Consider the following 27898-nt stretch of genomic DNA (forward strand, 5'->3'; position numbering starts at 1 on the left):
TGGGCTTTCCAAATCCTTAACAGCACATGGCTTTCCTACAGATAACGGTGCAGCATGGACCCTGCAGTTCCTACAGGGGGTGCCACACTCTGGAAATAGTCTGCAATTACTAAACAATGAAGAATTGTGTAATAAAGTTTATTAAATCATTTGAGGTCTTAATAAGTAATCCATTCTAATTAGTGTTTAAAATTAAATTTTTAAAGAGATTTTATGGAAATAAAGTATAATTATTGTATAATGAAAAGTTCTGCTACTTACTAATATCCTTTGGGCTTCAATGTCAAACCATTTATAACACCTCTGCTTGCTGTCAGTGAAAATGAACCTTCATGTTTACATCCAGAAACCTGTACAGATCTGAAATCTGCTTCAAATGTATCCATTTTAAGGGTATGTTCACACAATGAGTCAAAACCATCTGAAAATATGGAGCTGTTTTCAAGGGAAAACATCTCCTAGTTTTCAGACTTTTTTTGTGCCGCTCGCGATTTTTGCGGCGTTTTTTACAGACGTTTTTTGGAGCTTTTTTCAATAGTCTATGAAAAACGTCCCAAGAAGTGTCCTGCAGCCGTTTTGTACGCATTTATTTTTTTTTTTACGCCGTTTTTCCCATTGAAATCAATGGGCAGATGTGTGGAGGAGTTCTGCTTCCGATTTTTCTGGCATTGACTACCCGAAAATAGGCCGTGTGAACATACCCTAAGTGTTACACAGAGATAAAAGGGGTTGACTAAGATAAGAAAGAAGGGACAGTTTTTGTTTTGTTTTTGACACTCTTGTTCAGGGGCTGTCTCTGGAATTGCAGCATCAGCCAGTGAACAAGAGTTACTTTTTTTTTTTTTGGGAAGAAATCTGACCCTTTTGAATACAAAAAAAAAAACCTTTAAGCCCTAGCTAAATAAAACTGAAAAACCTCTTTAGATTCTGCATTGGTCTGAGACGTTCTCCGGTGCTTTCTGCTATCATAAAACATTCACGTGATGGATCCTACTTTCATGTGTCCATATAATGCACTTTTTTTTTATGATCAATCCCATTATATGTAATGTGTGTCCCGGCTTGCACTATATAAATACACCTATTCATGGCTAAATTGGACGTTTTGTTAACTCTTTATTACCAGTGTGTGTGTGCGCGCGGTAGAAGTGGAATGTGCGACCGTCTGTGCCCTGACGTGTACTATTCAGATCTATTCTATAACTTATCTCCCCTTCATCATCCAGGTGTGTATATGGATGGGCAGGTAGCAGCGAGGGCGTCATCCCCATAGAACTAGAGATATGTGAGACTCTTGATTATGGGGTTCTGGATGTTTATGGACTTGCCAGTTACACTATAGCAGCTGTACTCAACTATTTTTAGTGAAGGTCCATTTACCTCGGTCTGCTGTCAGGTGAAGGTCCGAGCTCAACACCAACAGTAGGACCATATTCATATGGGTCGGACCTGCCATAGGCCATTCCGATCTGTGGAAGAAATCCGAGGCTTATCTGCCACAGTGCCCCTTATGGAGAATGCCACACAGACGTCGTCGTCCCCGTCCCCCCTGTAGACAGTACCACGCATAGTGCCCTTTGTAGATAGTTGCCACACAGTCTCCCCTGTAGATGTTGCCTCTTGTAGATAGTGCCACACAATACCCCTTGTAGATAGTGCCCCCCAAATGAAATAACTTGTACCCACCAAGCTCCATTTCAACGACGAACAGAGCTGCACAGTCTCCTTAGCGTTGTTAGATATGGAGCTTAGGAGACGCCGAGATGGGACTCTTTCGTAGGCCGGCGAGATGCAGTGACGTCATCGCGCCAGTCTGCGCAAGGATCCTGTCCCAGCGTCGTATAGGCTGCAGGCCAATCTAAGGATATAGCTGATAGTTTTCAATTGTATCTGTGTCCTGAGGACTCCATTGGTCCAGACAACTGAAGGCCACGGTTTGGACCGCAGCTCGCCAGTTGAGTACCCCTGCACTACAGCACTTTACATGTCTGAGATTAGCTTTCCAAAACCAGACACCCTATTAGGGCATTTTGATTCGGGACCTACATCAATTAGCTGGAGCAGACAGCGGTTACAAAGAGTGATCCAGCAAGTCCAGGCATTACATTGGCAGCCTATTGATTTCCATGAGAACTGTGTAATGCTTTAGTTCCCCTGTGGAGGAGCTGCAGGGAAATTAAACGCTTGCTGTCAGGATTCCCCACTGATTACAGCTGATCACTGGGGGTCTAAGGAGAGGAGCACTCTGTGCTTCGCTTATTTTCAGAGGACTCTTCTAATACAAAGAGTGTCAAAAGTAGACAACCTCCTTCAATTAAACCCCTAGTTGTGGAATGACCAGAAGAAACATGACACCAATTGCAGTCAAACAGTCATTTATTAAGGCTTTAGCGTCCCAAAAATGTACATTTTATAAAGTAAAGCACATAGGTAAAAGTCAAGTAATGTAATAACCGCATAAAATGTTATAGTAAAATCAGTGCAAAGTCCAGAAATTAACTATTTGCATAGTGTTACCTAAAAACATTTATAGGGACAGACCTATTTAAAAGAAGGCAGGAAGGGGAGATCTTAAGGAATTTTATCGACCATATTACAAAAACTCGGGAAAAAAAAAAATCTGGAAAAGGGCAACAAAAAATCTGTGTGTAGAGCCACCCTAAAACGAAACGCGCCTGTGATTTTCTTCCAATCAACCGTGAACTTCACCATCAAAGTGTGATCCAGGCATCAGGTAGTGCCCAGAAGTGCTGGACTGACCGCGCCATAAAAATAAAGAAGAGCATTACACAGACACACAAAATCTGATTGGACTGTGTGTAATGTTTCACTTCTGCAGCAAATGAACACTAGTTGGCTGGTAACCTCAGTGATTGCAGGGGTCCCAGGACACCCCCTACAATCAGCTCATCATGAAGGGGCCTTTCGTATGAGAATGGGTTGTCGTCGTCCCCCATAAGGGTACTCGGCCAGGTTACTACACCTTTCCACTTATGGTTTGTTTGTTTTTTTGCACAAAAAGCACAGCTGGGAGAAATGCCGGATTTGTAGGATCTAAACAGGACTGGATCCCAACAGAACATTTTTATTCAATCGGATCTGCTTCTGGAACCCAAAAATTGACAACTATCCTCAAAGGCAGAAAATACGGCCACGTGAATACCGCCTTTTACTGCGGCTCTGATTTAAATGGGCCTGTCCCTTTTAATGCTTTATTAGTAATGCGGCTCTATATCCTTATTATTAGCGGTTTCGTACCTTCCCAATGTAAACGCTCACAGTTCTAAGGCACTTTTGAGTGATCCAGTTAATACCAGTGACGGGTAATTTCACACATCGCATAGACACTGCCGAATTTCCGTCAGGATTTCTTTGCGCGGAAATACAGCAGCGTTTGTAGTAGCAGCAAAGTGGATGAGACTTTAACAAATCTCCACAAGCCGCAGAAAAGCCGTGTGGAAATTGACTTGCTGTATGGCTTTTCCAGCCGCAGCATGTCTATCTAGGTCACAAAAACGCTGGGAAATTTGTGCGCAGAAAATCCTGCCGGAAATTCTGCAGTGTTTATGCTAAGTGTGAACTTACCCTTACTGTGCTATATGTAGTCACACGGTCCTGTATATAGGTTTCTTTTTCCTCCATTGCCAGCAGGGCCTTTCTAGTGCCAGCGACATTATATCCATTAACAATCATCATGTCATTTACAAACATGGCGGAATTCCAATAGTCCGATACCCAATACCATAGAAATACAACTTGCCTCGCACTGTTTCAAGCGCATAAGAAAAAGTGCCGGACTATCAGAATCCTTCATTTTTTTTTCCAGCCGGCATACATTATCTGACATCCTTTATCTTGATGCCCTACAAAAAAAAAAAATCCATTGAAAGGGCACGGTGCTAATCCGTAGTTTAATAGAATCTGTCACCTCTCCCGACATGTCTATTTTAGTAAATACTTTGATTTCCCATGAAATAACAATTCTGCAAGATATTTTCTTAGGGCTCTTGTGTTGTGGCGTTCCTCTGTTATTCCTCCTGGAAATGTATGAATAAATTGGCAACTGGGTGTTACCATTCCACTTGTCATAGGGGCATGTCCCTATACAGTCTGGCACTGATTGGTGACACCCAGTCTATTCATACATTTTTAGGAGGAATAACAGAGGACCGTAGAAGAAAAGATGTTCCACAATTGTTATTTAATTGGGAATACAATTATTTTCTAAACCGGACATGTCAGGAGAGGTGACGGACCCCTTTAAGGGTCAGTTTATACTTTTGGCACTGATTTTGACACGGAAACTGCGTTGGGATCAGCGCTTAAAAATGGCGCAAATCACCCCCCTTGATTTCAATGGGAGGCAAAGGTGGGGTTTTTTTCCAGGCGGTTTTCCTGAAGGAATTTTTTTCTGCCTACAAAAAACTCTGTGTGAACTACCCTGAAGAGCTGACAGTTTAGTGAAGTGAATTTAAAGGGTTATATACGATTAGGAGAAAAGGGCCTGCTATTATTACGGAAACCACGCCACTCTTGTCTAAGGGCTGTGTCTGGTATTGCATTCACTAAAATAGTGCAGAGCTGCAATACCAGACACAGCCAATAGACAGGAGTGGCGCTGTTTTTGGATTAATAGCAGATCGTTTCTTTTTTTTTCTAATCTCATACATCCCCCTTTAAGGACATAATCCTGGTTCTGTGGAAGAAACCTACTGAATCTGAAAAAAAAAAATGGTTCCCTTGCATGTCTATTTAAGTTACGCTAAAACTGAAGTTTAGTATAAAGTAACGCAGCGATACGAACGCTATCATCTCCATTACTGTATTACTTCTAGATGTAGTAGTCATGACAATAAATAATTTAAGGCAGCAGCAGTCACTTACTATACAGGTCTATGGGCTGCGGCTCTTGTGGATCGGAGGTTGCCTGCCGCAGACATTAGATCTAACCGTGACTGTATTATAATAAATAAGTCGTACATAAAACACGTTCTTTGGTTATTATGATGCTAGTGTAGTAATTACAACGCTAATCAAGTATCACAGATAAGGCACAGCGGCTGCTTTCTTAGTTGTGTATACACTATTATGTTTAGTGCCTGGGGGGGGGGGTGCATGACACAGTTATTAAAGGGAGAGTCCACCTCGGACCCTGCTCTAGGCAGTGTATCAGATTTGCATGGAGTGCTCCTTTAAGGCTTCTCATAACCTGGTGTAGCTAGAAGAAAGATGGCTGATTGCTGGTGATCTGGTCATATTTTTTTAGAATGAAGAGAAATGCACTGGAATACAGGCAGGGGGCGCCATAATGGTCAGGTAAATCTGGAAGTCTACTGTAAATGTGCAGTATGTGCGTCCTTTGCAGACTACATCACAGCTATTCATTATTCACCAACTACAGTTCTCATCATGCTCAATCATAATAATTGAATGTCGGTGGGGTATGCTACGCGTTTTGAAGTGGTGACATCATTGCAGTCAGTTATTACATCACCTTACATGTATGAGATATCTACATAAGGCTATGTTCACACGTTTAGTTTTTTTTAAAGAAAATTTGTGACAGGAATCTGCAGCTGAGGTTTCTGCCGTGGATTGGCCAGTGGATCCAAATGTGGGTTAGGTCCACTGTAATTCAATGGAGCGAATCCGCAGCTTTCCAGCGCAAAACCGCGGCAACAATAAACATGGTGCAGATTTTAAAATCCGCAGCCCGTTCATCATTCCACACAGATATTTTCCGTAGCATGGAAATGCGATATAAAATACCACAGTCACATGCGGGTGGAATAGGAGTGGATACTGTCAAGATGTAGGTGCAGAATCCACACTCCTATCTTGAAACAAAGCTGAACGTGTGAACATGGCCATAAATCGGTTGTATGAGATAAAAAAAAATCCCTAACTGCTTTCTTCCAAAAATAGCGCCACTCTTGTCAATGTCTGGTAGTTCAGCTCAGCAGCTTTTAACTAGAGGCATACACTATTTCCTTTAATAGATAACAGATCCATCAACATCTGCATGTTGATGGTTTCCAGGTAAACTGAGAATTTTTTCTTCCTACACTAAATAAAGCACAAAAAAAAAAACAATTTCTAAAGAAAATATGCGCTAGCATTTACATTTAAAAGGGTATCTCCAATGAAATCCTGCCAAAAATGTTAAAGTAGCGGTGAGAGATGCAGCCGGCAGAGCAGATGCAACACAAACTTTTCCAGCATCATAAATTCCTCCCGCCTCACTTTTAGGCCCCCTGAACACGCTGCAGAATTTTTCGGCAATTGAAAATCAGTTCCATTCATCTGAATGTGGCTGTCTCCGCAGCAAGCACAAAATCTGCAGTGTGTGCATGGGGCCTTACACCTCTGTTGCGAGACATGGCCAGCAACGTTATTGGAGTTACCCATGACTACAGAGCCAATGTTAATAGAAGGTGGAGTCTCACTTTATGGTCACGTTTCATAGTTCAAATCTACATAAAATATTATGTAACTGCAATTAATTTGCTTTTTTTTTTTTTTTTTTTTAAATCTTGTACTGATTCTGAATGACATCATGCATTTATATCCAGAGCTGCATTCACAATTCTGCTGGCTGCCCTTGAAACAGACCGAGTTTATCTCCACTTCACAGCTAGACAAGTGACATAATAGCTGAGCTCTAATTGTGCAATCGTCACATGAGCTACTGCAATGCACTGCCCCCCAGATAAGTAACCAGCAAAAGTCTGGATGCAGCTCTGGATGTAACTGGAGTAGAAGACATAACGTATATAACAATTTAAATGATATCTATAGATACACACATACACACACACACACACACACACACACACACACACACACACACACAAAGAACATTTAAGATAATATCAGTACAAGGTAAGCAGAGCAAGGAGTTGAGCTGCAATACCAGACATAGCCCATAAATAAGAGTGGCGCTGTTTCAGGAACCTTTCTTTCCCATCTCATACAATTCCATTAACAATACTGCTATAAATGTAACCAAGCCAATGTATCATCTCAGCTTTTTGCGACTCTCTTATCAAAACTGCCAGATTTTTCTTCCAACCTTGAGTAAGACTTTAGAGATTCTTTACGTTACAGCATTAATGTTAAACAACAGTCTGAGTGACGGACGCCACGGACCCTCCTCTCTCAGAGGACAGAGAACGGTTGCTCATCTCTTGCTGAAGCTCTTCCAGTTTCTTCTGGAGTTCTACACGTTTGGCAAGTAAATCCTTGCAGCGGCTACTAATAGCGTCCTGGAGGAAGGGGATGAAATCAACGCACAGGGTTAAATACCCCCAAAATACTTTCAAGTGAAGATGATGAATCTGTGCATAATGCTGTGTCAGCTCAGTCAGGACCCTCCTATATATACTTTTGTCTTAACGAGAACCCATCATGAAGTTATGACAATGTATTTCATTAGGAAAATCAAGACGTAAAAAAACCAAAAAAAAACTTAATGTTTAGCTATAAAATGTAAAAAAAAAAAGGAAAGAAAAAAATGTTTTTTTACATTGCGCGCTGAATATGTAAATGACTAGAGTCACCGCAGGAGATGGGTCCGAACTTCCCATCATGCCCAGTGGTGCTCCCATAATCCCAGGCGGCCGTGTACATTGAACAGCCGCGAAATCTCGATAATTATGAATAGTGATAGGTATTCTTTAAAAAAAACACTAAACATAGAAAATACACAAAAAAATAAAATGCAATCCCAGCAATCTCCATCCTAAAGGGAAACTCCGACCAAAACTAAAGTTTGTCATGTCATTATGGATTTCCATGTGTCGGTCTCTTACCTGTTCTCTTGTTTGCTGCTTCTATCTTGAATCAGGCGTCGGTGACACGCTTTAGCTACTTGTGTCAATGGGGTGAAGCCTGTGTCACTCATACAGGCACCAGAACTTCCTGTATGGTGATATTGCATGGACTAACTACATGGGCCCTCCACAGGGAAGGATATAAACTCCTATCACAGGTATTGCTGATAATAAGACAGGATCTTGTCACACAGTTAGGCTGGGTTCACACGACCATGTTACGTCCGTAATGTACGGAACGTATTTCGGCCGGAAGACCCGGACCGAACACAGTGCAGGGAGCCGGGCTCCTAGCATCATAGTGATGTACGACGCTAGGAGTCCCTGCCTCTGCGTGGAACTACTGTCCCGTACTGTAATCAGGATTACAGTACGGGACAGTTGTCCTGCAGCGAGGCAGGGACTCCTAGCATCGTACATCACTATGATGCTAGGAGCCCGGCTCCCTGCACTGTGTTCGGTCCGGGTCTTCCGGCCGAAATACGTTCCGTCCATTACGGACGTAACATGGTCGTGTGAACCCAGCCTTATAATAGAGATGATCACAGCTCAGCTCTATACTTAAAATCTTTCATCTTATTTAGGGGACTATGGAGGGAAGATTAATCACACTTCCCTCCCTAGCAGGCAGAGATGGTACTGGCTCTAGCTGATCATGTGATGATGTGCTGAGGCATCATGGGATAGATAGCATAGCACATTTCTAGGTTTAGAATTACTTTAATATGTAACTCCTGCCAAATACATCATTCCTCCTGTTCTGGTCCATTCCTAGCTTGATCGTTCCCTCAATACATTCAAATAACTTTTGGGGTTTTCCGGGACCCAATCAAAAAAAAATATACGCTGGTATACATGTTTTTATAGTAAGGGACGACATCCCATGAAGTGTAAAACTAAACCAACTCACTATCTGAAGATCGCTATATCTGCCCGTCTGCTTTATGTCTGTCTGAGCTCTGCGTAGACTTCCGCGTGCTGATCAGGTATTTTATAAAAAGTAAATTTTTTTGTAGGTGAACGACAAATATTCCACCAATTCTCAAAAGGGACCACTGGAATATTGGTGTGTGTATGTCACAGCGGTCACAATACGGAACTATTTAATTCTATCATGAGGTCAGTCCTGGAGATTCTGAGTGATGGAAACCTCTGAAGGTGATTGAGTGCTGCGCTGTGCATTACAGCTCGTTTAGTCTGAAAGTTAAGCCATGTTCACACAGGGCAGATACACTGCGTAAAAGTACACAGTGTGTCCGCCCCGGAACCCGCAGGCAATTACGGCCGAGAAATAGGACCAAATTGAGGTGCAGTTTTTAGGGCAGAATGTCCGCTGTGGACAAAAGCAGTTAAAAAAAAAAAAAGCTTATACTTACCCCAGTCTCCGTAGTCCTGGCGACGCATCCCTCTTTTGTCCGTGCATTGGCTGCAGCAGTCAGATGGGATGAAATGTCATCCCAGGAGGCCGGCCTGGACGGAGAATAGAAGGACGCGTCACCACGACTACGGAGACTCGGGTAAGTATAAGCTTTTTTTTTTTATGGGATTCTTGCGGCAGAATCACAGTTTTTCCGCCGCAAAAATCACAACATTTGCTATTTGTTGTGGGTTTTACCTCCCCATTGAATTCAATGGAGAAAACCCGCAACACTAAAACAGCTATTCCGAAGCATAAATTGACATGCTGCGGATTAACAAACCGCAACACTGGTCAATTTCTGAAAAAATTTTTGCCTGATTTTTTTATGCAGCGTGTGGATGAGATTTGTTCAAATCTCATCCCCTCTGTTGCTACTGTATTACGCTGCAATGAAATCCGTGTGGACATACCCTTAGTGTGTGATGATAAGTCAGAAGATTTAGGTGGTGTTTCCCTTTAAATTAATGAAAACTAGTGATGGTGTTGTGATGTGACAGTGATGAGGAATATGTTGGTGCTATATAAGCAACGGCATATACAGTAAATAAATAAAAAAACGAGAGTATAATAAAAGATAGCGTTATCCATTGGAGCCAATCAGATTAACCAAGTGATTTTTCTAATATACTACTCATCAAAAAAAATGTATACCTGTGGCTTGGTTCTTGGGTTCCACCTTATGTAATATCCGATCCACAACTGCAGATGTCTAGTGCTGGTCACAGGAAACAGGACGTGGTCGGAATAATCCACGAAGAAAGGATTGGCGAAGTCTTCAAGTTGGCTGTTCATATAGGACCACAGAGAAACGGTCTCTTGTGGCAACGACTAAATAAACACAAAGAGAAATAAATGTCAAATTGGTGAACAAAGCCAGTAAAAAATGACTGCAGATTGAATGTGCAAATTATATCCTAGGGAGGCAGGAGCGGTTCATGGTTGACATACACTCGGGCGCCGCTTATCTCAAAGCTTAAGTGGTTTTCTAAAGATATTCATTGATGACCTGACCATTAAATATATACTTGGTGGGGGTCTGGAGCCCACACTGATGCCTAGAACAAAGGGAAATGGGCCTGTATTGTAATTGTAAAGCATTGCTAGGTCAGGATTGGCGCCGCTGCACTTTATTGAGGACTAGCTACACTATATGTGCTGCCCAATGATTCGGACTCCTGACTAGTAATTGAACTGATGTGGGAAAGTTAGTGCTTCTCTATCATGAGTGTGCAAACTTCCATAAGGACTGGTCGAGTGCTGGTACCGCTACAAGATGATCTCACCTCTTCAACCCTCTGTTGCTCGCTGTCACAGAGAAATGTTCCAAACAAGCAGCTGTAAAGGTGATCCAGAATAGTCAAGAGGAAATTCTCATTAAACTCAAATGCATGAGGGAACTGAGGAGGAAAGAAAGACAAAAGTTACAGCATCATATAAAGAGAGTGTAGGATAAACTGTGAAAATCATAAAGTGATATTACTCTAGCAACATTGAATACATCATACAGCAGTAAGGAGCAGCGTAGCAGAGAATTCAGGACTGGGGTAAGATAAAACACCAGGAAACTGCAGCATGTCTGTGAGTGTCTCTCACTCTGCTCCCCCTCCTCTCTTCACAGAGTTGTATGGGCAGCATGTCTGTGTCTCCCCTCTCTGCTCCCTCTTCCTGTTCCCCCTCCCCGTAGACTTCTATGGCAGCATGTCTGCATCACTCTCTCTGCTCCTGCTCTCCCTTCCCTCTCTATAAACTTCTATGGTCAGCGTGTCTGTCTTTCTATGCCTGCTTCCTCCTTCTGCTCCCCTCCCCTCTCCATAGACTTCTATGGGCAGTGTAGCTGTGTCTTTCTCTCCCTGCTCCCTAATTCTGCTCCCTCTCCCCTCTCCATAAACTTCTATGGGCAGTGTATCTGTGTGTGTCTCTCTCTCTCCCTGACCCCTCCTTCCCATAGACTTTTATGGGTTGCGCCTGTGTCTCCTCTCTCACTCTGCTCCCCCCTCTTCATAGACTTTTATTTGCAGGCAGTGAGGAGACCCCCCCACTATCTGCAGTCCATCTCCTCTGCTCTGTAACTAGATATTGATTTTGCTTGACAACAGATGGTAGACAGCAGATTACAGGAAAGGAAACACCTAGCAGTAACTTCACACACAATTTGCATGAATAAAACAACTAAATCTTAACAGTAAGTAAATTACAAAATTGATCTATATCTGGTATATTACAAGATCAGTATAAGTTGGTGTCCATTTAAGCGTTACACATTAGAAAACGTAACAATATAATGTGTTTGGAGGCAGCCGGACTGTCCTCTTGCATCTTCTTTCGAGGAGGAAACTAAGATCGAGCACAGAGACTACCTGTACTCGTGGAATTTGCTGCGGATCTGCAGCGAAATCCGCAACAATAGGATTTTCTTGTGGATTTCTTCTTCCCTATTAAAATCCATGGGAAATGTACGCAACAAATCTGTGCACTTTCCGCAGCCAAAAGGGACATGCTGTAAATTTACAAAATATGCACCGCAGGTCAATTGTTGATTGGAAAATTTACGCAACACGCAGATGAGATTTGTTAATCCACTCTGCTGCTACTTTTCCAGAAGCAAAAATCTGCAGAAAATCTGCTACATGTGAATTTAGCCTGAAGCAATAAACGTGCATCCTCAGCCGATCCCGGTCGGCACGAATTTGAAGGAGTCATTAAAAAATATCTGAGAGCGAGTGTTTTATTCATGGTCACCTTATGGACTGTACTTCTTACCTGTCTTGTCATTTGCCAAACACAGTCAATAAACTGCAGGAACACTGGGGATCTGTCGGCGTCGGGGTGGTTCTTGTTTCCATGTCCGACCCTCTAACAAACAAACAGTTATTAATATACAATCATTTTCTATTTTATAAATGGAAAATAATAACATGGACAGACAGCGGATATCAATGCATACAATATTTAATACACAATTCACACAGCGATATGGATCTGGAAAAAGAGGGTGGGGGATGGGCAAAAATAAATTTGACGCTAGAAATAGGTGCGTGGGTGAGAGGTGGGTTCTCTAAACTCCCTGGACACAAACTAGTGACAAGGCCTGGGTGTCAGGCAGATACAGCACAGCGTATGTCTTATATTACCACACTAAAGCATAGAATTTGAGTGATGTATTATATGAATTGATCAAATATTACATATCATCGCCTCATTACTTATCACATGACAATCCATATTTATAACTTACCAGGAAGAATTTATGCCCGAAGCTCAACCATTCCTTCTCCACCAGAACTTCGAACCCTCGGATGGTGCGATAATAGCCATCGAGCATGAGCATAGCCAACGAGGTGAGCTGAGCAGTGCGGTCCCAGCCATCGCTGCAGTGAACAACTACTGACGTCTTCCCCGACTCCACTCTGTCCGCGATTCTCAGAGCGCTAGAAAGGATGCACTAGAAGATAAACCAAAGCAAGTTGGAAATGTGATCTCGGACAGTGGTAATTGACGGTCCTGACATCTAAAGAACATCAGTCATTTATTAAAGGGTAACTAAACTATTTGACATCTCATAGTGACATGTCAGAAGTTTTGATCGGTGGGGATCCGAGCACCGAGACGCCACCGATCGCTAAAACGAAGCGGCAGAAGCGCTCAGGTGAGCGTTGTGCCACTTAGTTTCTAATCCGTTTTCCCAGAAAGACAAGCGAACAGTGTACGGGCTCAATAGAAAGTCTACGAGTCCGTACACTACTCGCTCGGCTTGCCAAGGAAAGTCGATCAGAAACCAATAGCACAGCGCTCAGCCGTGCGCTTCTGTCGCTTGGTTTTAGCAATCGGTGGGGGTATCAGTGCTCGCACTCCACCAATCAAATGACATGTCGAAAAGTTTTTATAAGTTTAGTTACCCTTTAATGAAATATGACCAGCCATGCAGAGGTCTGGTGATTGAAACCCCCAAATCTTTCCTCCATGCAGTATTCAAATGTGAAGAATTTTATGGCAGTCTTCACTTGAGCTTTTTTGCAAATAGGTGCAGCAAGCAGGATGGGGAAGGGGTTAAACGGAGACAGTCTAGGGTACTAAAGTGCACCAATAATGTCGTTTTAATTTATCTAAATAGGTCCAGTATTAAATGTGGCTGAGCTGCAGTTCCATGCAGAGCCGCTGGCCAGGAGCGCCGCTGTGCAGGGAAAAACTTTAAAAGTTTAAAAGCTCTAAATCTGCGCTGTGGTCCCTTCATTTTCAGGATTTTGGGAGGTATTTTCAAGATTTGGAAATAGAAAAAATTTCTTTTTTTCGTCATGAATATAGGAAAAAATTATTTTTTGCCATTGTTTTTATTTGATTATTTTTTATCCCGTTCACGTTTCATGCGAAATAATCTGTTGAATTAATTCTTCAGGTTATTCCAGTCGTCCAGATACCTAATATGTGAAGGTTTTTTTATTTCATTCTTTTTAGCGCTATGGTGACCGAAGGACAACGATTCTGGGGTTTTAAATTTTTTATTTTTTTACGCCGTTCACTGGGTGACTCAAATAATGCTATATTGTAATAGTTTCAGACTTTTACGGACGCAGCGACACCAATTTTTTTTATTATTTTTACATAGTGCTTGGGGAAAAATGGGAAAAGGTTGTTTTTTTAACTTTTAAAAAAAAATGTCACTCCTGAAAATATATCTAACTTTGTTTTTTTTTTTTTTACACATTTTATTAGTTCCCCTAGGGGACTTGAACCAGCGATCATTAGATCGCTGGTACAATGCACTGTAATACATGGATGAGTTACAGAAACAGCGTAACCCGCTGAGCTACGCTGTTTCTGTAACTCCCATAGTAGTGAATGGCAGTTACAGAAGCAGCGTTGCATGCTACGCTGTTTGCGTAACTCGGCCATGTAACCAGGAAGTGGCCGGAAGACAGCGGAGCCGGGTACGATAGAACGGGGTTTAGGGAGCCCCGTTCTAGCGATAGATGCGGATCCCAGAGGTGGGATCCGCATCTATCTGACATTTATGACATATCCTGTGCCGGCACATCACGGGTCGGGAAGGGGTTAAGTAAGGAGCGGTCAGGGGGCCCGGCGCTGCTGGGTCCCTTGACTGCCGACTAGAAGACGCAGGGACTTTTTAGCAAGATTTATTCTTGCTAAAAACTGCGTCTTATAGTCTGAAAAATACGGTAACTTTTTAACAACTTTATTTTATACTTATAAACTGTATTATTATACTCCTGTATGGTAATACATTACACAGTGTGCCCTAACAGCAGGCTGACAGAACTGGGGTCCTTTCTAGGACCCCAGGGCTGACTGCAGAAGGTTCCCACAGTCTTCGATCATGTCACCAGGTTTCCAGTGACGCGATCGAAGAGTGGAGTCCCCCAGGAATCAGCGTAATCTTTGGGGTACCTATCCCAATGTGTTCAATTCACCTGCAGCGCCACCACAGGGGAAATGATGCATTGTTCATTGTCATATAACACTAACCTTAATATGTTCTAACCAGTGAGTGGACTCCAGGTTCGACAGCCAGTGGGATTCCTGAATGATGGGATACGAGATCTCCTTCAACTTTCTCAGAGACTCCCTCATGACGTGAATATTGTGGATTTCTAGGAAGACCAGCTCTGCGTTCTGATAGGCGTCCTCACTCTCAAATCCTCCACCTTTTGACTGCAGAACAGATCATTTTTGTGTACAGGTCATTCTAAACTCAAAATGTTTAATACAAAAAAAAAAACACTTTGTGCTTTCCTAGAAAGAAAAAAAACTAAATTACAGTCAATGGATAAAAAAAAAGTAGTCGTTTTCTGTTATCAATGATGACAAATCTAAAAAGTTTGTCCAGTCTTATAAAGAACATTTATTGTATAATGTGTGATGAAAAGTTCAGTAACTTTCTAATATACTTCTACATTGTCAAGACCTCTGCTTACTGTCGGTAAATTGAAAGTTTCTAGTTTACATCCGGAGGCTCAGTACAGACCTTAGGGCTTATTCACATGAATGGGTGTCAAATCAGCCGTGAAAATATGCCGTTTTCCGATTTCTATCCGTGCAGGACCCGATTTTACACATCCCTATTGTCTATTGAGCGATCCGTGAACACAGGCAAAAATTAGACATGTCCTATTTTTTCAAGGGCCGTTGACATGGTCCGTTAAAAAAACAGCCATGTGTATAGCTCCATAGAAGTACACTGAATTTAATGCAGCCGTGTAACGGCCGTTAAAAAAAGTGGTCGTCACATGGCCGATTATCCCGCTAGTGTGAATAAGGCCTAATACTTCTCACAGTTGGCAGTTTGCTACAATTATATCCAGCATAGGCAATCCTCTGAGCTGTTCACAGCTACGTTGAAGGCTCAGTTAGGGGCCTCTGCCACAGATCCGGCCAATAATACTGGAAACAATAGCGCAGCATGCATTGTAACAGACCGAGTGTAGGCAGATTTCCAGCGTATACCTCCCACGGAGGGTAACGACGTATCCCTCTGTATAGGAACAGAGTTAAATATGTCTCCCGAAACCCCCAGGGCAGTTCGCTGCTTGAAGCTCTGTGCCCGGGGGAAGCTCTTAACGTCACTGTCCATATATGGACGGCAATGTCGGGAGCTACAATGTCGGAATCCCTGGCCAGAGCATCAAAAGCGCTCTGGCCCGGGACTCCGCTCCTGGGAAGCCTTTGACATCACTGTGCATATATGGACAGTGATGTTAGGAGCTTTAAGATGCCGGAATCCCCGGCCAGAGAGTCGGCAATGCTTTGGCCAGGGATTCCCCTTCTGGAGGGCCCCCTGATGTCACTGTACATTTTGTTTGCAGGATCCCTCACAGGATGGAATAGCGTAGTCTACTACATTATTATGTCCTCCAAAAAAAAAAAGTATACCGATGTACACCAGTCCGACAGAGGCCGAAAGGACGCTCTTTTGTTCTCTGTGAGGGTAATAGAGCCCTATGGATACATTTAACGTGTACATCGGGAGGTCCTCTTTAAAGACTACAACTTCCTGGTGTAATCGACACAAAGCAATCAAGAATAATCCTTGGAAATGCCGGATTAGCAGAATATTTTTAAGACATACCTTACTTGCTATAGCGTTAGCGCTAGGTCTTGCATCGAATATAAATATTTTGTGAGATTGTGCGTTGGCATCCATGATGGACTGCAGATACTTCTCATCCTCCTTACACCTTTTCCCATTGACTCCTGGCATGGGCTGGCTGCACCGTATAATAGTAGCCTGAGTCTCCGGATGAATCCAAGACAACACCTAATAGAGAAGAATCCCCGTTACAAAGGCTCAGCTAGAAATATCACCCTACACGTAGTACAATGACACCCGGCTTTAAAGAACTCTCACAAACATAAGGTTGGTAAAGTTTGATATTTTTAAAGGGGCACTCCGGGCAAAATGGATACACTTTGGTTTATGCTTAGTGTAGGCCCTGAGGGGCGGGGCATGACACAGGGATTCAAAGAACATTGAAGACACAATCCCTGTATCATGCCCCACCCCGCCAGACCCTGTACTAGCCAAAAGTTTCAATAGCCAACCATGGAATAAATGGCCATGTCGAGACTGCCCTAAGACAACACCTCTGGGCTAGGGTTACATTGAGACTTCATCGCTACTACAATAACATTGCTCAAAAATCACTGTCCATGGGCATGTCGCTTAAAAATCACAACAGTCAAGTGAATTTCTAGCAATTTCTTGTTTTACCTGAGCGATTTTAAAAAGTAACAATTCATGTATTGTCTATAGAATAATATGAAAGTCTCCGAGTATTGGCCAAAAGTACAGTTGGACTGGACGGCTGGTTGAAATTTCATGTCTATGGCTGAATTTAGGATTGGCAGAGGTTTCCTCTACAAACAGAACAATAGGGCCCTGTATTGTCTGTAAGTAGACCATCCTTTACTCCCGGAAGACTGGCATTGAGCTCCAGTACAATGTAAGGCCCCACGTCCGTATTTTTCCGTGCTGTAGAAATTATAGAACATGTTTTTGTCCGTAATTAAATCACGGACTTCCCATAGAAGTCTATGGGCGCTTCTGTAATTATGGGCGGCTACGGATGTGCACCTGTAGCCGTCCGTAATTACGGAAGCATTGCTAAGCGACGCCAGGTTTTCAGATGTTGCATATCATTTGTGGTTTTCTAATTCTCTTCGCAGATCCGTAAATATGGATGCATTCATGCAGAAGTTACCATGGTTGGGTTTTGAACTCAGGACTCCACTATTTATAGACAGCAGCGCTACCTATGACACTACCACCTCATTCGTATTCTTAGACCCATGCACTATTTCACACATTGACTGTAGTCTGTAGTTTAGGGACCATTACAATGGGTGCAGACCACTTTAAATAGAGTAGAAGACAAGGACGGTGTAGATCCAGCGGAGCTGTGAATAAAAAGGAACTTGTTCCAAGTTTAATGGACGATATTCTAAAATTGATTCAGGAGCAATCCGGACGATGTCCTGAGGTGCTTAGGAGAAGTGTATGGGATTTTTGAAGGAGCCTACGCGTTTCAAACGCTTCCTGCGTTCTTAATCATGGCTGTATTCTGAGAATACAGCCATGATTAAGAACGCAGGAAGCGTTTGAAACGCGTAGGCTCCTTCAAAAATCCCATACACTTCTCCTAAGCACCTCAGGACATCGTCCGGATTGCTCCTGAATCAATTTTAGAATATCGTCCATTAAACTTGGAACAAGTTCCTTTTTATTCACAGCTCCGCTGGATCTACACCGTCCTTGTCTTCTACCCAATATATCGCGCGCCGACGCGAGGATCCGTGCGGAATCGAAGTGCAAAATCTTCAATCAAAAGGTGAGCTGGAGGTTTCGTCTCCCCCTCTTGTTTTTTACACTTTAAATAGAGATTATGGTTTTCTTAAAGGGGTTTTCTTTTGTGTGCAGTTGGTTTAACTCCAATAACATTAGTCATTTACTAATGCACTGTCTGTAGCTGAAATGTCTCTGTAAAACAGTCTTTGTCTTCTTCTGTTTATCTCCTGTACAATGAACACACAGTTATCTCCCCTCTCTTAACCTCCCTGTAGTATGGGACCTGATACATCACATGCCTGTTATCTCCACTACTCTCTGGCTCTCCCCCTCTCTGGAGGGATCATGTTTCACATGCAGGAAAGCAGATTATGCAGAGAGTAGCAGCAGAACAACAGAGCTGTGTCTCAGTAACATACAAAGAGTAATTACAGCAGTACCTTATACCTTGTAATAGAGGGGCATTCAGGCAGCTATAAATATAGGCAATGTCTGTGAGACCAGACAGGAAACATGGGAACTATAGTCCTTTATAATCCTGCCCACAACAAGCCCTGGCAGCATCAAAACAGAGGTGCTATACAGAGCTGGGCAACATGGTGAGAATTCATAGACATATAGCTACTGTTCTGTGTTTTTTATATGCACGGAAAATCCATTTAAACTTTGTATTATCCACCCCCCCCCCCCAGTTTTGTACTTCTCTACACACAGGGAATCGATCTTTTGCTCTGAATGCAGCCACCCTCCGTAACTCATCGTCAGACATAGTCACTGGAATGACCAGAGTTGCCGGATAGCTGTCACATAACTCATAGCGATCATTCAGTCTTGTAATTCTCCAACTTTCATTAGGCAGACCCTGCAATAAAATGTACAAATAATAACGATTATACACGTAACATATAAACATATACATCTGCAGAAATAAATGGAAATGAAGTTCTAAAAGTCTATCCTGAGTTATACAGAGTATATATATATATATATAGGTAAAGAGAAAAATGACCGCACTACTCACCTGCCTTTTGTATTCTGTGATGGGGTCATAAACTTTCCAGCCATTTTCAGAGAATGTTTCTTTATACTCAAAGGCAAAGAGGGGCTGGAAAAAAAAAAAACAACGAAGTTACAGATTCTAATGTAAAGAGCTCCTTAAAGAGTACCTAACTTTTCAGGTGACCTTTCAGAATTAGCTGTCATATGTGTGTACATGGTGAATAATACTATTTCTGGCTAATATATGACTTGTATTGTGCATTATTGAGCAGTTTTCCCCTCTGCAGGCTCTAATTCTCAGTTCTCTCTGAGCTAGTGGGCGGAGCCTAACTGCTATCATGTCTTCTATACACTGCACACATAGAAGAGAATCCTGCTCTCCTATCTCTATCTACCACATATATATAAGCTGCTGCAGCATGGAGGGGACTATACTGCAGTAATGAGCAATGTAGCTGAGAATCCAGCACTGGGGTGAGATATAACACTTACTAGAAGGGATCGAGGTGTTTTGTTTTTTACCTAGGAGGGAGGGGTTGTTCTTGAGTGCGTCGAAGAGACCAACTTTTCAAGTGTTAACAAAAATAACAGGGATAAACCTTTGTATTTTTGAATAATTATTGCACATTACAAAGTTTCATAAAATATAGTGTTCTTGCAACATGTGACGTGCTGTTTAACAGTTTTGACATTCAAAACCTTTGTTAGGTTGGCAGGATTTTTTAATTCACTATGTATGAATTCCTTTTTGTACCTAAATATTATGCTGACAATCCCTTTTCGTTAAAAGAGTTGTCCAACTGCAAGCTGATCACAGGGGGTCCTGCTGCTGGCAGCTCGCAGCTGTAATCTGTGGTAAAATCTGGCAGCAGTTCAATTTCCCTGCAGCGCCGCCAGGGGAGAAATGAAGCATTACACTGTGCCCATTGAAATCAATGAGCTGTATGTGTAATGCACAGACATGTTGGTTCCTCCAGAGCAAGAGATGCTCTTTGTAGCCGCACCGGTCAATAGATGAGATCCTAAACAGGGGACCATCTCTATTAGCTCCAGATACCGTAATAAGATATTTTTTAACCCCTTTAACTGGTTCTTCAATAAAGTGACCAGGACCCGGTATTTAGACCGCACTGATCTTATTTGTCTTCACAGCATACGGATTCAGAATTGTACTTGAGGATGAGAGTATCTCTCTATTGGCTTCTATATCATTTGTCAGTCCCTAACTTGGGACAAATACCGAAAAAGTTAAAATGCTAGAGGCCGTCCTACCAATTCATGATTTAAAGGGAAAGCATATCCCATGAGGCTTTCAAACACAGTTTTTCGAATGCGTCCATCTTGCTTGTAGGCAAATCTCATGTTTCTTATGTCCTAAAAAAGCACAGAAAAAAATCAAAGTTGGAAAAATAATTTTACTAACGACATAAGAATGTATTGGGTAGTTAAGGGTTTTACCTTGCAGACAATTTCCACCCCGTGAGAATTGTCTCCACGGCCAGCAGATACGCCAATCTTTTCAATCCGACTGACTATTCCAAGAGGAGCGTCCAGTATCAAGCGATGATCCTAATGGGAAGATAACCTTTAAAATGACCTCTACTGCCCGTTACCAGACATCAACCAGATAATGGTTATTTATTGTATAATGAAAAGATAGAATTTTCCAATATACTTGGTGTTTAAAGTCCAAGATCTCTGCTTGCTGCCATGCAGTAGGAACAGATTTTTACCACCGCAGATCTTGAACCAAATCTGCATGTGTTACATGATTTTGACGCAGATTTTGGTGCAGATTTTACCCTCTGCATTAGGATAAGTTCACTCATCGTGTTTGGTTGCAGATTTTGGTGCAGATTTTTGAGAGGAAACAAGAAGTGGTTTCAAAAGGAATGGGAAATAAAACGGAATAACTTATACTTCTCCTTCCTCCTGGATCCATTTCTGGTTTTGGTTCAAAAATCTGCAGCGTGTCTTCAGTTTTTCACAGATTTTTTTATAAACCCAAAAACCCATCCACATATAATGTGCTGTAAATTGATGCAGATTTTCAGTGCAGAAAATGAAAATGTGCAGTAATTCCGCAGCATCTGTATTTACAATCATTGTGAATAAAATCTGATAAAAATCTGTCCTGGTCATGTGATGGACTCACAGTTGCACAGCTCGTTACAGTTACATTATGGTTATCAGAGCCGTTTCCATAAAGTGTGTTTGGCTGAGTAGTTAAATTCAGCCTCCTATGAAAATTATTAAAAAGACGTTACTACAAATAGAATGATAGTCATGGTAATGGCTGTCGCTATTCTAACACGTCCCAGCATGGGACAAAGGGGGAAGCGGAAGTCTGAAACCGCCTCCAGGGACCGTGCTGATGCCTTATACTAACCACAGTCTCCTCTATGAAGTGGGCGGGGAGAGGATGGTGGCATCAATCTCCAGTGACTGCCCGCTCACGTATGGCTGGAAAGAAGAGGGGAGCTAGGACATGAAGACCTGGTGCTTTACCGTACAGACTGGAGTTCGGCTTACAAGTTATTATATATAGAGATACTGGCGGAGATTTATCAGAACTGGCGCAGAGGAAGATCGAGTAGCTGTCAATAGTAACCAATCAGATTCCAAACTGGTTTCTCTGGGCAACTTCTCCACTTTTCTCCCCACTGACTGAAATAACCCATAGAAACAAGAATGTAATGTAAGACTTACCCGTTCCAAACTTTTAAAATACAGTCTGTAGTTTGTAACTGTGAAGCTACCGCGAATAGCCCCCGTGAATGGGCAGATGTAAGATATATCCTTAGCTGTAGGAAAAAATGGAAGATAAGTCGTGAAAAATCAAAACATAAATGAAAACATAGAAATATTTACTGGATAATAAATAATCTACTGGACTAAAGACCTCTTATGTCTGTGCTGTATAAAATATATTGTTAAAGGGGTTGTCCACTACCGGATAACTGATGAGCTATCCACCAGATTGGTCATCAGTATACGATCGGTGGGGGTGCGACACCCGGACCCAGCACCGGTCAGCTGCTATGGCTGCCTCCGTTCACCGGACGTCCATGCCAGAAGCAGATGGCTCCGGTCATGGAATAGCAGCCGAGTTGCTTGTATTCCCCATGATAAAACAATTCTGGAGCATCTTTTCTCAGAACTCTGCGTTGTGCCATTCCTCTGTTATCCCTCCTAGAAATTTAGAAATTAATTGATAACTGGGCATTACCAGTTGGGGGTGTGTCCCTACACAGACCGACACTGTCCAATCAGTGATGAAAGAGTGAGACAGTGTAGGAACACGACCCTTTGACAAGGAAAATGGTGACACCCAGTTGACAATTTATTCATAAATTTCTCGGAGGAATAATGGAGGGATGGCACAACACAGTTCTAAGAAAAGGTGTTCCAGAACTGCTACTTTTTATGGGGAATACAATTATTTACTAAATCGACATGTCAGGAGAGGTGACAGGTCCTCTTTAACTATTATAGTTAACACATGAGTTATATGTGCAGTCATGTTCAATATAAAGGTTCATACACACAGTGAATACAGACCTTGTACGACTGCACAGCGAGCCCTTATGGGTCTGTATTATGCACCAGTGGGCATACAGAGGTACCGTATGGGACCATAGCAGAATATGGGTGCCGTATTAATGATGTGTATAACACGGATCCATAATACAGTTGTGTGCATAAGGTGAAGGTCAGTGAAATGGTTTTTATTTTTTTTACATGTATATTTATTATATGCCTTACCCATATCTTTAACCACCTCTCCCGGGAGCAGCAAAAGATCCTCCATCCCAGCAAGCATGTTGAACGCTAAAAAGATATAAAAGAACATGTTTAACTTGTAGCTGTTAGGCTGCATTCATACACAGTGTTTAGTCACGTTTTCGGTGGTGTTTTTTTGCCCACAAGTGCTGCGGCAAGATGTTACTCTAAAGGGTTATTCCCATCACACAAAGTGATATCATATCATTAGGATATGCCAAGACCGGCATCTACCACTACCTTTTGGGGGCCCACTAGGCCGCTGGGTTCTTTATACTGCCGTCATGGCTCCCCCAGGAGCAGAATCCCGGGCCAAAGCGTTGCCAACCCTCTGGCCGAAGATTCTGCACCTAGAGGAAGCCCCTGACATTCATATATGGACAGTGACGTCAGGGGCTCCGCCTGGACCGGAATCCCCTGCCAGAGCGTTGCCGATGCTCTTGCCAGGGATTCCGCTCCTAGAGGGAGCCCCTGTCTAGGAGCGGAATCCGGCAGTGGATTCCGGTCCAGGAGGAGCCGCTGACGTCACTGTCCATATATGGGCAGGTACGTCAGGTGCTTCCTCTAGGAGTGTAATCTCCAGCCGGAGCGTTGGCAACGCTATGGCCCGGGATTCCGCTCCTGGAGAGTGACGTCAGGGGCTCCTCCAGGAGAGGGAGCCCGAATGGCGCTATCTACTGGGAGGGGGGGGTGTAGCGCTACCTACAGGGGGGTGGCACTATCTACAGGGGTGTGTGTGTTGCACTATCTACAAGAGGGCGTGTGTGGCACTATCTACAAGAGGGAGTATGTGTGGCACTATCTACAAGAGGGTGTGTGTGTGGCACTATCTACAAGAGGGTGTGTGTGTGGCACTATCTACAAGAGGGTGTGTGTGTGGCAATATCTACAAGAGGGTGTGTGTGTGTGTGTGTGTGTGTGTGTGTATGTGGCACTATCTACAAGAGGGTGTGTGTGTGGCACTATCTACAAGAGGGTGTGTGTGTGTGGCACTATCTACAAGAGGGTGTGTGTGTGGCACTATCTACAAGAGGGTGTGTGTGTGGCACTATCTACAAGAGGGTGTGTGTGTGGCACTATCTACAAGAGGGTGTGTTTGTGACACTATCTACAGGGGGTGTGGCACTATCTACAGGGGGGTATCCATGGCACTAGCTACAGAGGGCTGTGTGTGGCACTATCCACAGAGGCAATCGAAGAAAGGAACTGCAGCACTCAAGATAATCCAATGAAGTGTATTTGATTTATTCACCAAGCATAAAAACACTTGTTGAATCACATATACTTCATTGTATTATCTTGAGTGCTGCAGTTCCTTTCTTCGATTGCATATTGATTGTCTCCCTCGGACCTGGGATTCTTTACTGCGTGCACCACCCATGTTTGGGGAGTTGTCTTTTCCCACCAAAAAATTTCTTATGGCTGTGCTGCGGTTTTCTTGAATATCTACTATCCACAGAGGGCACTGTGGAACTATCTACAGTGCCACTATCTGTGGCACTGTGGCATTATCTATAGGGGCAAAAACTGGGGGCCTAACTTTTATATGGGAACATAAAGGGGGCCTAACTTCTATACGGGGACACAAGCTGGGGGCCTAACTTCTATATGGGGGCACAAACTGGAGGCTTAACTTCTATATGGGGGCACAAACTGAAGGCTTAACTTCTATATGGGGGCACAAACTGGAGGCTTAACTTCTATATGGGGGCATAAACAGGGCCTAACTTCTATATGGGGGCACAAACTGCCGTTTTCTTCAGTTTTACTGCTGCCTTGAGTTTCCCCGCAAAGGGGCCCACTAAATCTGTGTCGCCCATTTCCCGAGTCTATGGAGGCCACAGAAATGATTGTGTTCCCTAAGCAAGATAAGGACCCTCTCTTGATGAATTCGTACCGGCCTATTTCACTGTTGAATACTGACGTAAAGCTGTTGGCCAAGGTTCCGGTTGACAGACTGATGAAGGTAATGAATAGTATAATTCACCCAGACCAGACCGGGTTTATTCCGGGCAGGGTTATGGTAAAGAATGTCCGCCAAGTCTTTGCTCATTTACAATACGGGAAAGTGTACGCTAAGAAGGGCGCTATCCTCCCAATCGATGCCATGAAAGCTTACGATACAGTCGAATGGCATTTTAGTTTTGTTATCGGGGAAAAATTCATAAATTGGATTAAATTACTGTATAGGCAACCACAGGCCAGAGCAGGCATGTTAAAAACGGCTGTAAAATACGGAGCTGCTTTCAAGGGAAAACAGCCTCTGATTTTCAACAGTTTTTCAAGCATCAAACGTTTTTTGATGCGCTTTTTTGCAGCCGTTTTTGGTGCTGTTTTTCTATTGACACAATGAAAGACGCCTCCAAAAAGGGCTCAAGAAGTGACATGCACTTCTTTAAATGGGGCGGGTTTTTTTTTTACACGCCGGTTTTTCAAACGGCTGCATAAATAAACGCCCCGTCGGAGCGGAACGCAATTTTTCCCATTGAAATCAATGGGCAGATGATTGGAGGCGTTCAGCTCCCGTTTTTTCGGGGAGTTTATGGCCCAAAAAACATCTGAAAATAAGCTGTGTGAACATACACTTAGAAAGGGGAGCGGCGGGGTTGTCCTCTATCCCCTCCCTTATTTACTTTAGTAATTGAGGTTTTGGCAATGAAGATAAGAACCTCTGACAATATAGTGGATTTTCAAATAGGTAATAAGGTCGATAAAATCTCGTTATACGCAGACGATGTTCTTCTGGTTATAGGGGATTTATCTTTGGTCGACCATGTAATTGGGTTATACCAAGAGCTTGGCGAGCGGGCTGACCTTCAAATCAATTGTCAAAAATCTAGTTTGTTGAATATCACGGCTGAGGTTAACCCCGATCAGATTTCCTCCTTGAACTCTGTTGAAGTTTTTGAATATTTAGGCGTAAAAATTTCCAGGGACTCCGCTGACTACATTACACTGAATATAATTCCTCTGTTTGCATTTTTGAGAGGTAAAGTTAAAGTCTGGAATAAGTTACCATTGACTAGAGCTGCAAAAATTGCACTGATCAAAATGTTTTTTTTACCTAAAATATAAAAAAAATTCTCCAGCTGTCCGATTTGGTTACTGGGGAAAAAAAATTAAAACTCTAGAAGCTATCTCTAATGACCTAATTTGGAACGGGAAAAATAATCGCATTAAATACTCTGTTTCTTACCCTACCAGCAACCAAAGCGGGCTTTGCCCTTTATGATTGGGGCGGGGTGGGGGAGTACTTTTTAGCTTCTCAGTTCCAACAGTTCCGGGACTGGGAGGGCCTGGGGGCTAATAGATTTTTGTTGAAAACACTAGGGGACAAATGTTCTAATGTATTCAAAGCTCTAGAAGCCGGGTTTCTGAATTCCCCTGATTTGGGACTTGGGCCTATTTATGGTAATGAGCCGCGGCTCTGGGATGCTGTCAAACTCATTGAAAAAATGAATACCTTTATTGAGGTCACTCCTCTATGGGACAATAAGAATATTGGGGAGTTTGACGGCCTCCCCGACTCTTTGTTTTGGAAAAAGCATCACATCACAAGGATATCACATTTATTTAATAATGTACAACTAAAAACTTTTACGGAACTGCAGAGACTGCACAAGGTCCCCGATTACAGTCTGTTTAGATATTTTCAAATAAAACACACCTTTTTGGCCTTTTGTGCTCACTATATAAAAAAATATTTTTAGGGGATGAAGGAAACCATATTAAATCACAAACAAAATGGGATAAGGATCTTGGGATTAGGATCGATTGGGGGTTAGTTTATAAACATATCGGAGAAGCATCATTGAATCACGAACACCGATTTATTTGTTTTATGATCAATCATAGACTTTATTATAAACAAAGCTCTTAAAGGTTATGGGGTTAAGGAATAACGATAATTTTCAGAAATGTGGTATACATCCAGCGGATCCCATCCACTTGTTGTGGCGTTGTCCCAAGCTACATAGACACTGGACTGGAGTAGCAACATCTATTTCAAAATTTATTCGGAAAGAGGTTCCAATCGAACCGATGTTATTTATTTTTGGCATCTTCGGTCTTTTGAAAGACTGTGGTTGTAGTAAATTAATTAGAAAGATTTTGTTTCTGGCAAGATTGGTTCTCATTTATAAATGGATCTCAACAGATTTATCACGGGAAGTAGAATGGCACCATAAGGTGAATAGAGTGATGCTTCTAGAAAGTTCATATTACTTGACACTAAGTAAAGAGGAAGGGGAAAACTTTTTTCTATAAGATCTGGAACAGATGGATAATGGAAATATCCCCCGAACAGAAAAAGACCTTAGGGCTGGTTTAAAATGTGTTAGTAGTTGTTTAAGGAGTAATGTGTGTTTTTTTTCTCTCTCTCCCCTCCCCACGCGATATTTTCCAGGGTTTTAGGGGGTGACTGTTGATTTTCCAGCACTGACTTTTGGGATAGTGTCTGTACCGCATAATATTTTGTTTAATATAATGTTAACTTGAAACATTTTCTTCGTTTTTTTGTTATGTAGTATGGAATATTTTGTTGTGTAAATCAACAGCAATAAAAATATTATTTTAAATAATATTATAAAAAAAAGTATGTGTCGCCCACATAAACCTGGAGCCGGCCGTCAGATAGGCCGTCACCTTGTGATTGGTGGGAGTCCAACTGCTGGGACCCCACCGATCCTGACAATAAAGGGGCTGGTTTAGCGCTCCGTCCCCTTCCTAGTTTTTTCCTACAGAGCAGCGCTCTAGCTATGGCATTTGTTGTTTTTTTTAGAGTTTTCTTTTTAGGACTTTAAAAAAACTAAACAAAATAAGAAACTAAATAAAAAAAACGGCACTAGAAAAGCTGAATACTGCTCTATTGTTTCCTGTTATCAGCCGTTTCAGGCTGACTGTAGTGCTCGTCAATGGGAATTGGCTTTATTTACATTAAAACCCCCATTGTGTAATAAAGTTTTGCCTGTTCAAATAATTAACAAATAAATACAATAATAAAATTGGAGCGAGAGTGCGCAGAAATAAAAGCGTATCATCACTACGTGTAGAGATTCCAAAACATGA

General features: G+C 42.4%; 1 protein-coding gene across 3 annotated transcripts in view; it reads right to left on the minus strand.

Annotated features, from left to right (window-relative positions):
- Positions 1 to 2366: 2366 nt before the first annotated feature.
- Positions 2367 to 27898, minus strand: part of MTMR2 (myotubularin related protein 2) — a 31241-nt gene continuing 5709 nt past the window's right edge. For all 3 annotated transcript variants that reach the window (XM_075851508.1, XM_075851507.1, XM_075851506.1), the window contains 13 exons: positions 22814 to 22879; positions 21758 to 21852; positions 20507 to 20617; positions 20321 to 20422; positions 19071 to 19154; positions 18762 to 18911; positions 16334 to 16522; positions 14734 to 14919; positions 12488 to 12694; positions 12013 to 12105; positions 10536 to 10649; positions 9904 to 10080; positions 2367 to 7265 (listed from right to left, as the gene is read on the minus strand). In XM_075851508.1, the coding sequence (XP_075707623.1) occupies positions 7116 to 7265; positions 9904 to 10080; positions 10536 to 10649; positions 12013 to 12105; positions 12488 to 12694; positions 14734 to 14919; positions 16334 to 16522; positions 18762 to 18911; positions 19071 to 19154; positions 20321 to 20422; positions 20507 to 20617; positions 21758 to 21852; positions 22814 to 22871 (1716 nt within the window). In that variant the 5' untranslated portion in view covers positions 22872 to 22879 and the 3' untranslated portion in view covers positions 2367 to 7115. The remainder of the gene's footprint in view (positions 7266 to 9903; positions 10081 to 10535; positions 10650 to 12012; positions 12106 to 12487; positions 12695 to 14733; positions 14920 to 16333; positions 16523 to 18761; positions 18912 to 19070; positions 19155 to 20320; positions 20423 to 20506; positions 20618 to 21757; positions 21853 to 22813; positions 22880 to 27898) is intronic.

This window comes from Rhinoderma darwinii, chromosome 2, assembly GCF_050947455.1.
Source record: "Rhinoderma darwinii isolate aRhiDar2 chromosome 2, aRhiDar2.hap1, whole genome shotgun sequence".
Taxonomy (NCBI): domain Eukaryota; kingdom Metazoa; phylum Chordata; class Amphibia; order Anura; family Rhinodermatidae; genus Rhinoderma; species Rhinoderma darwinii.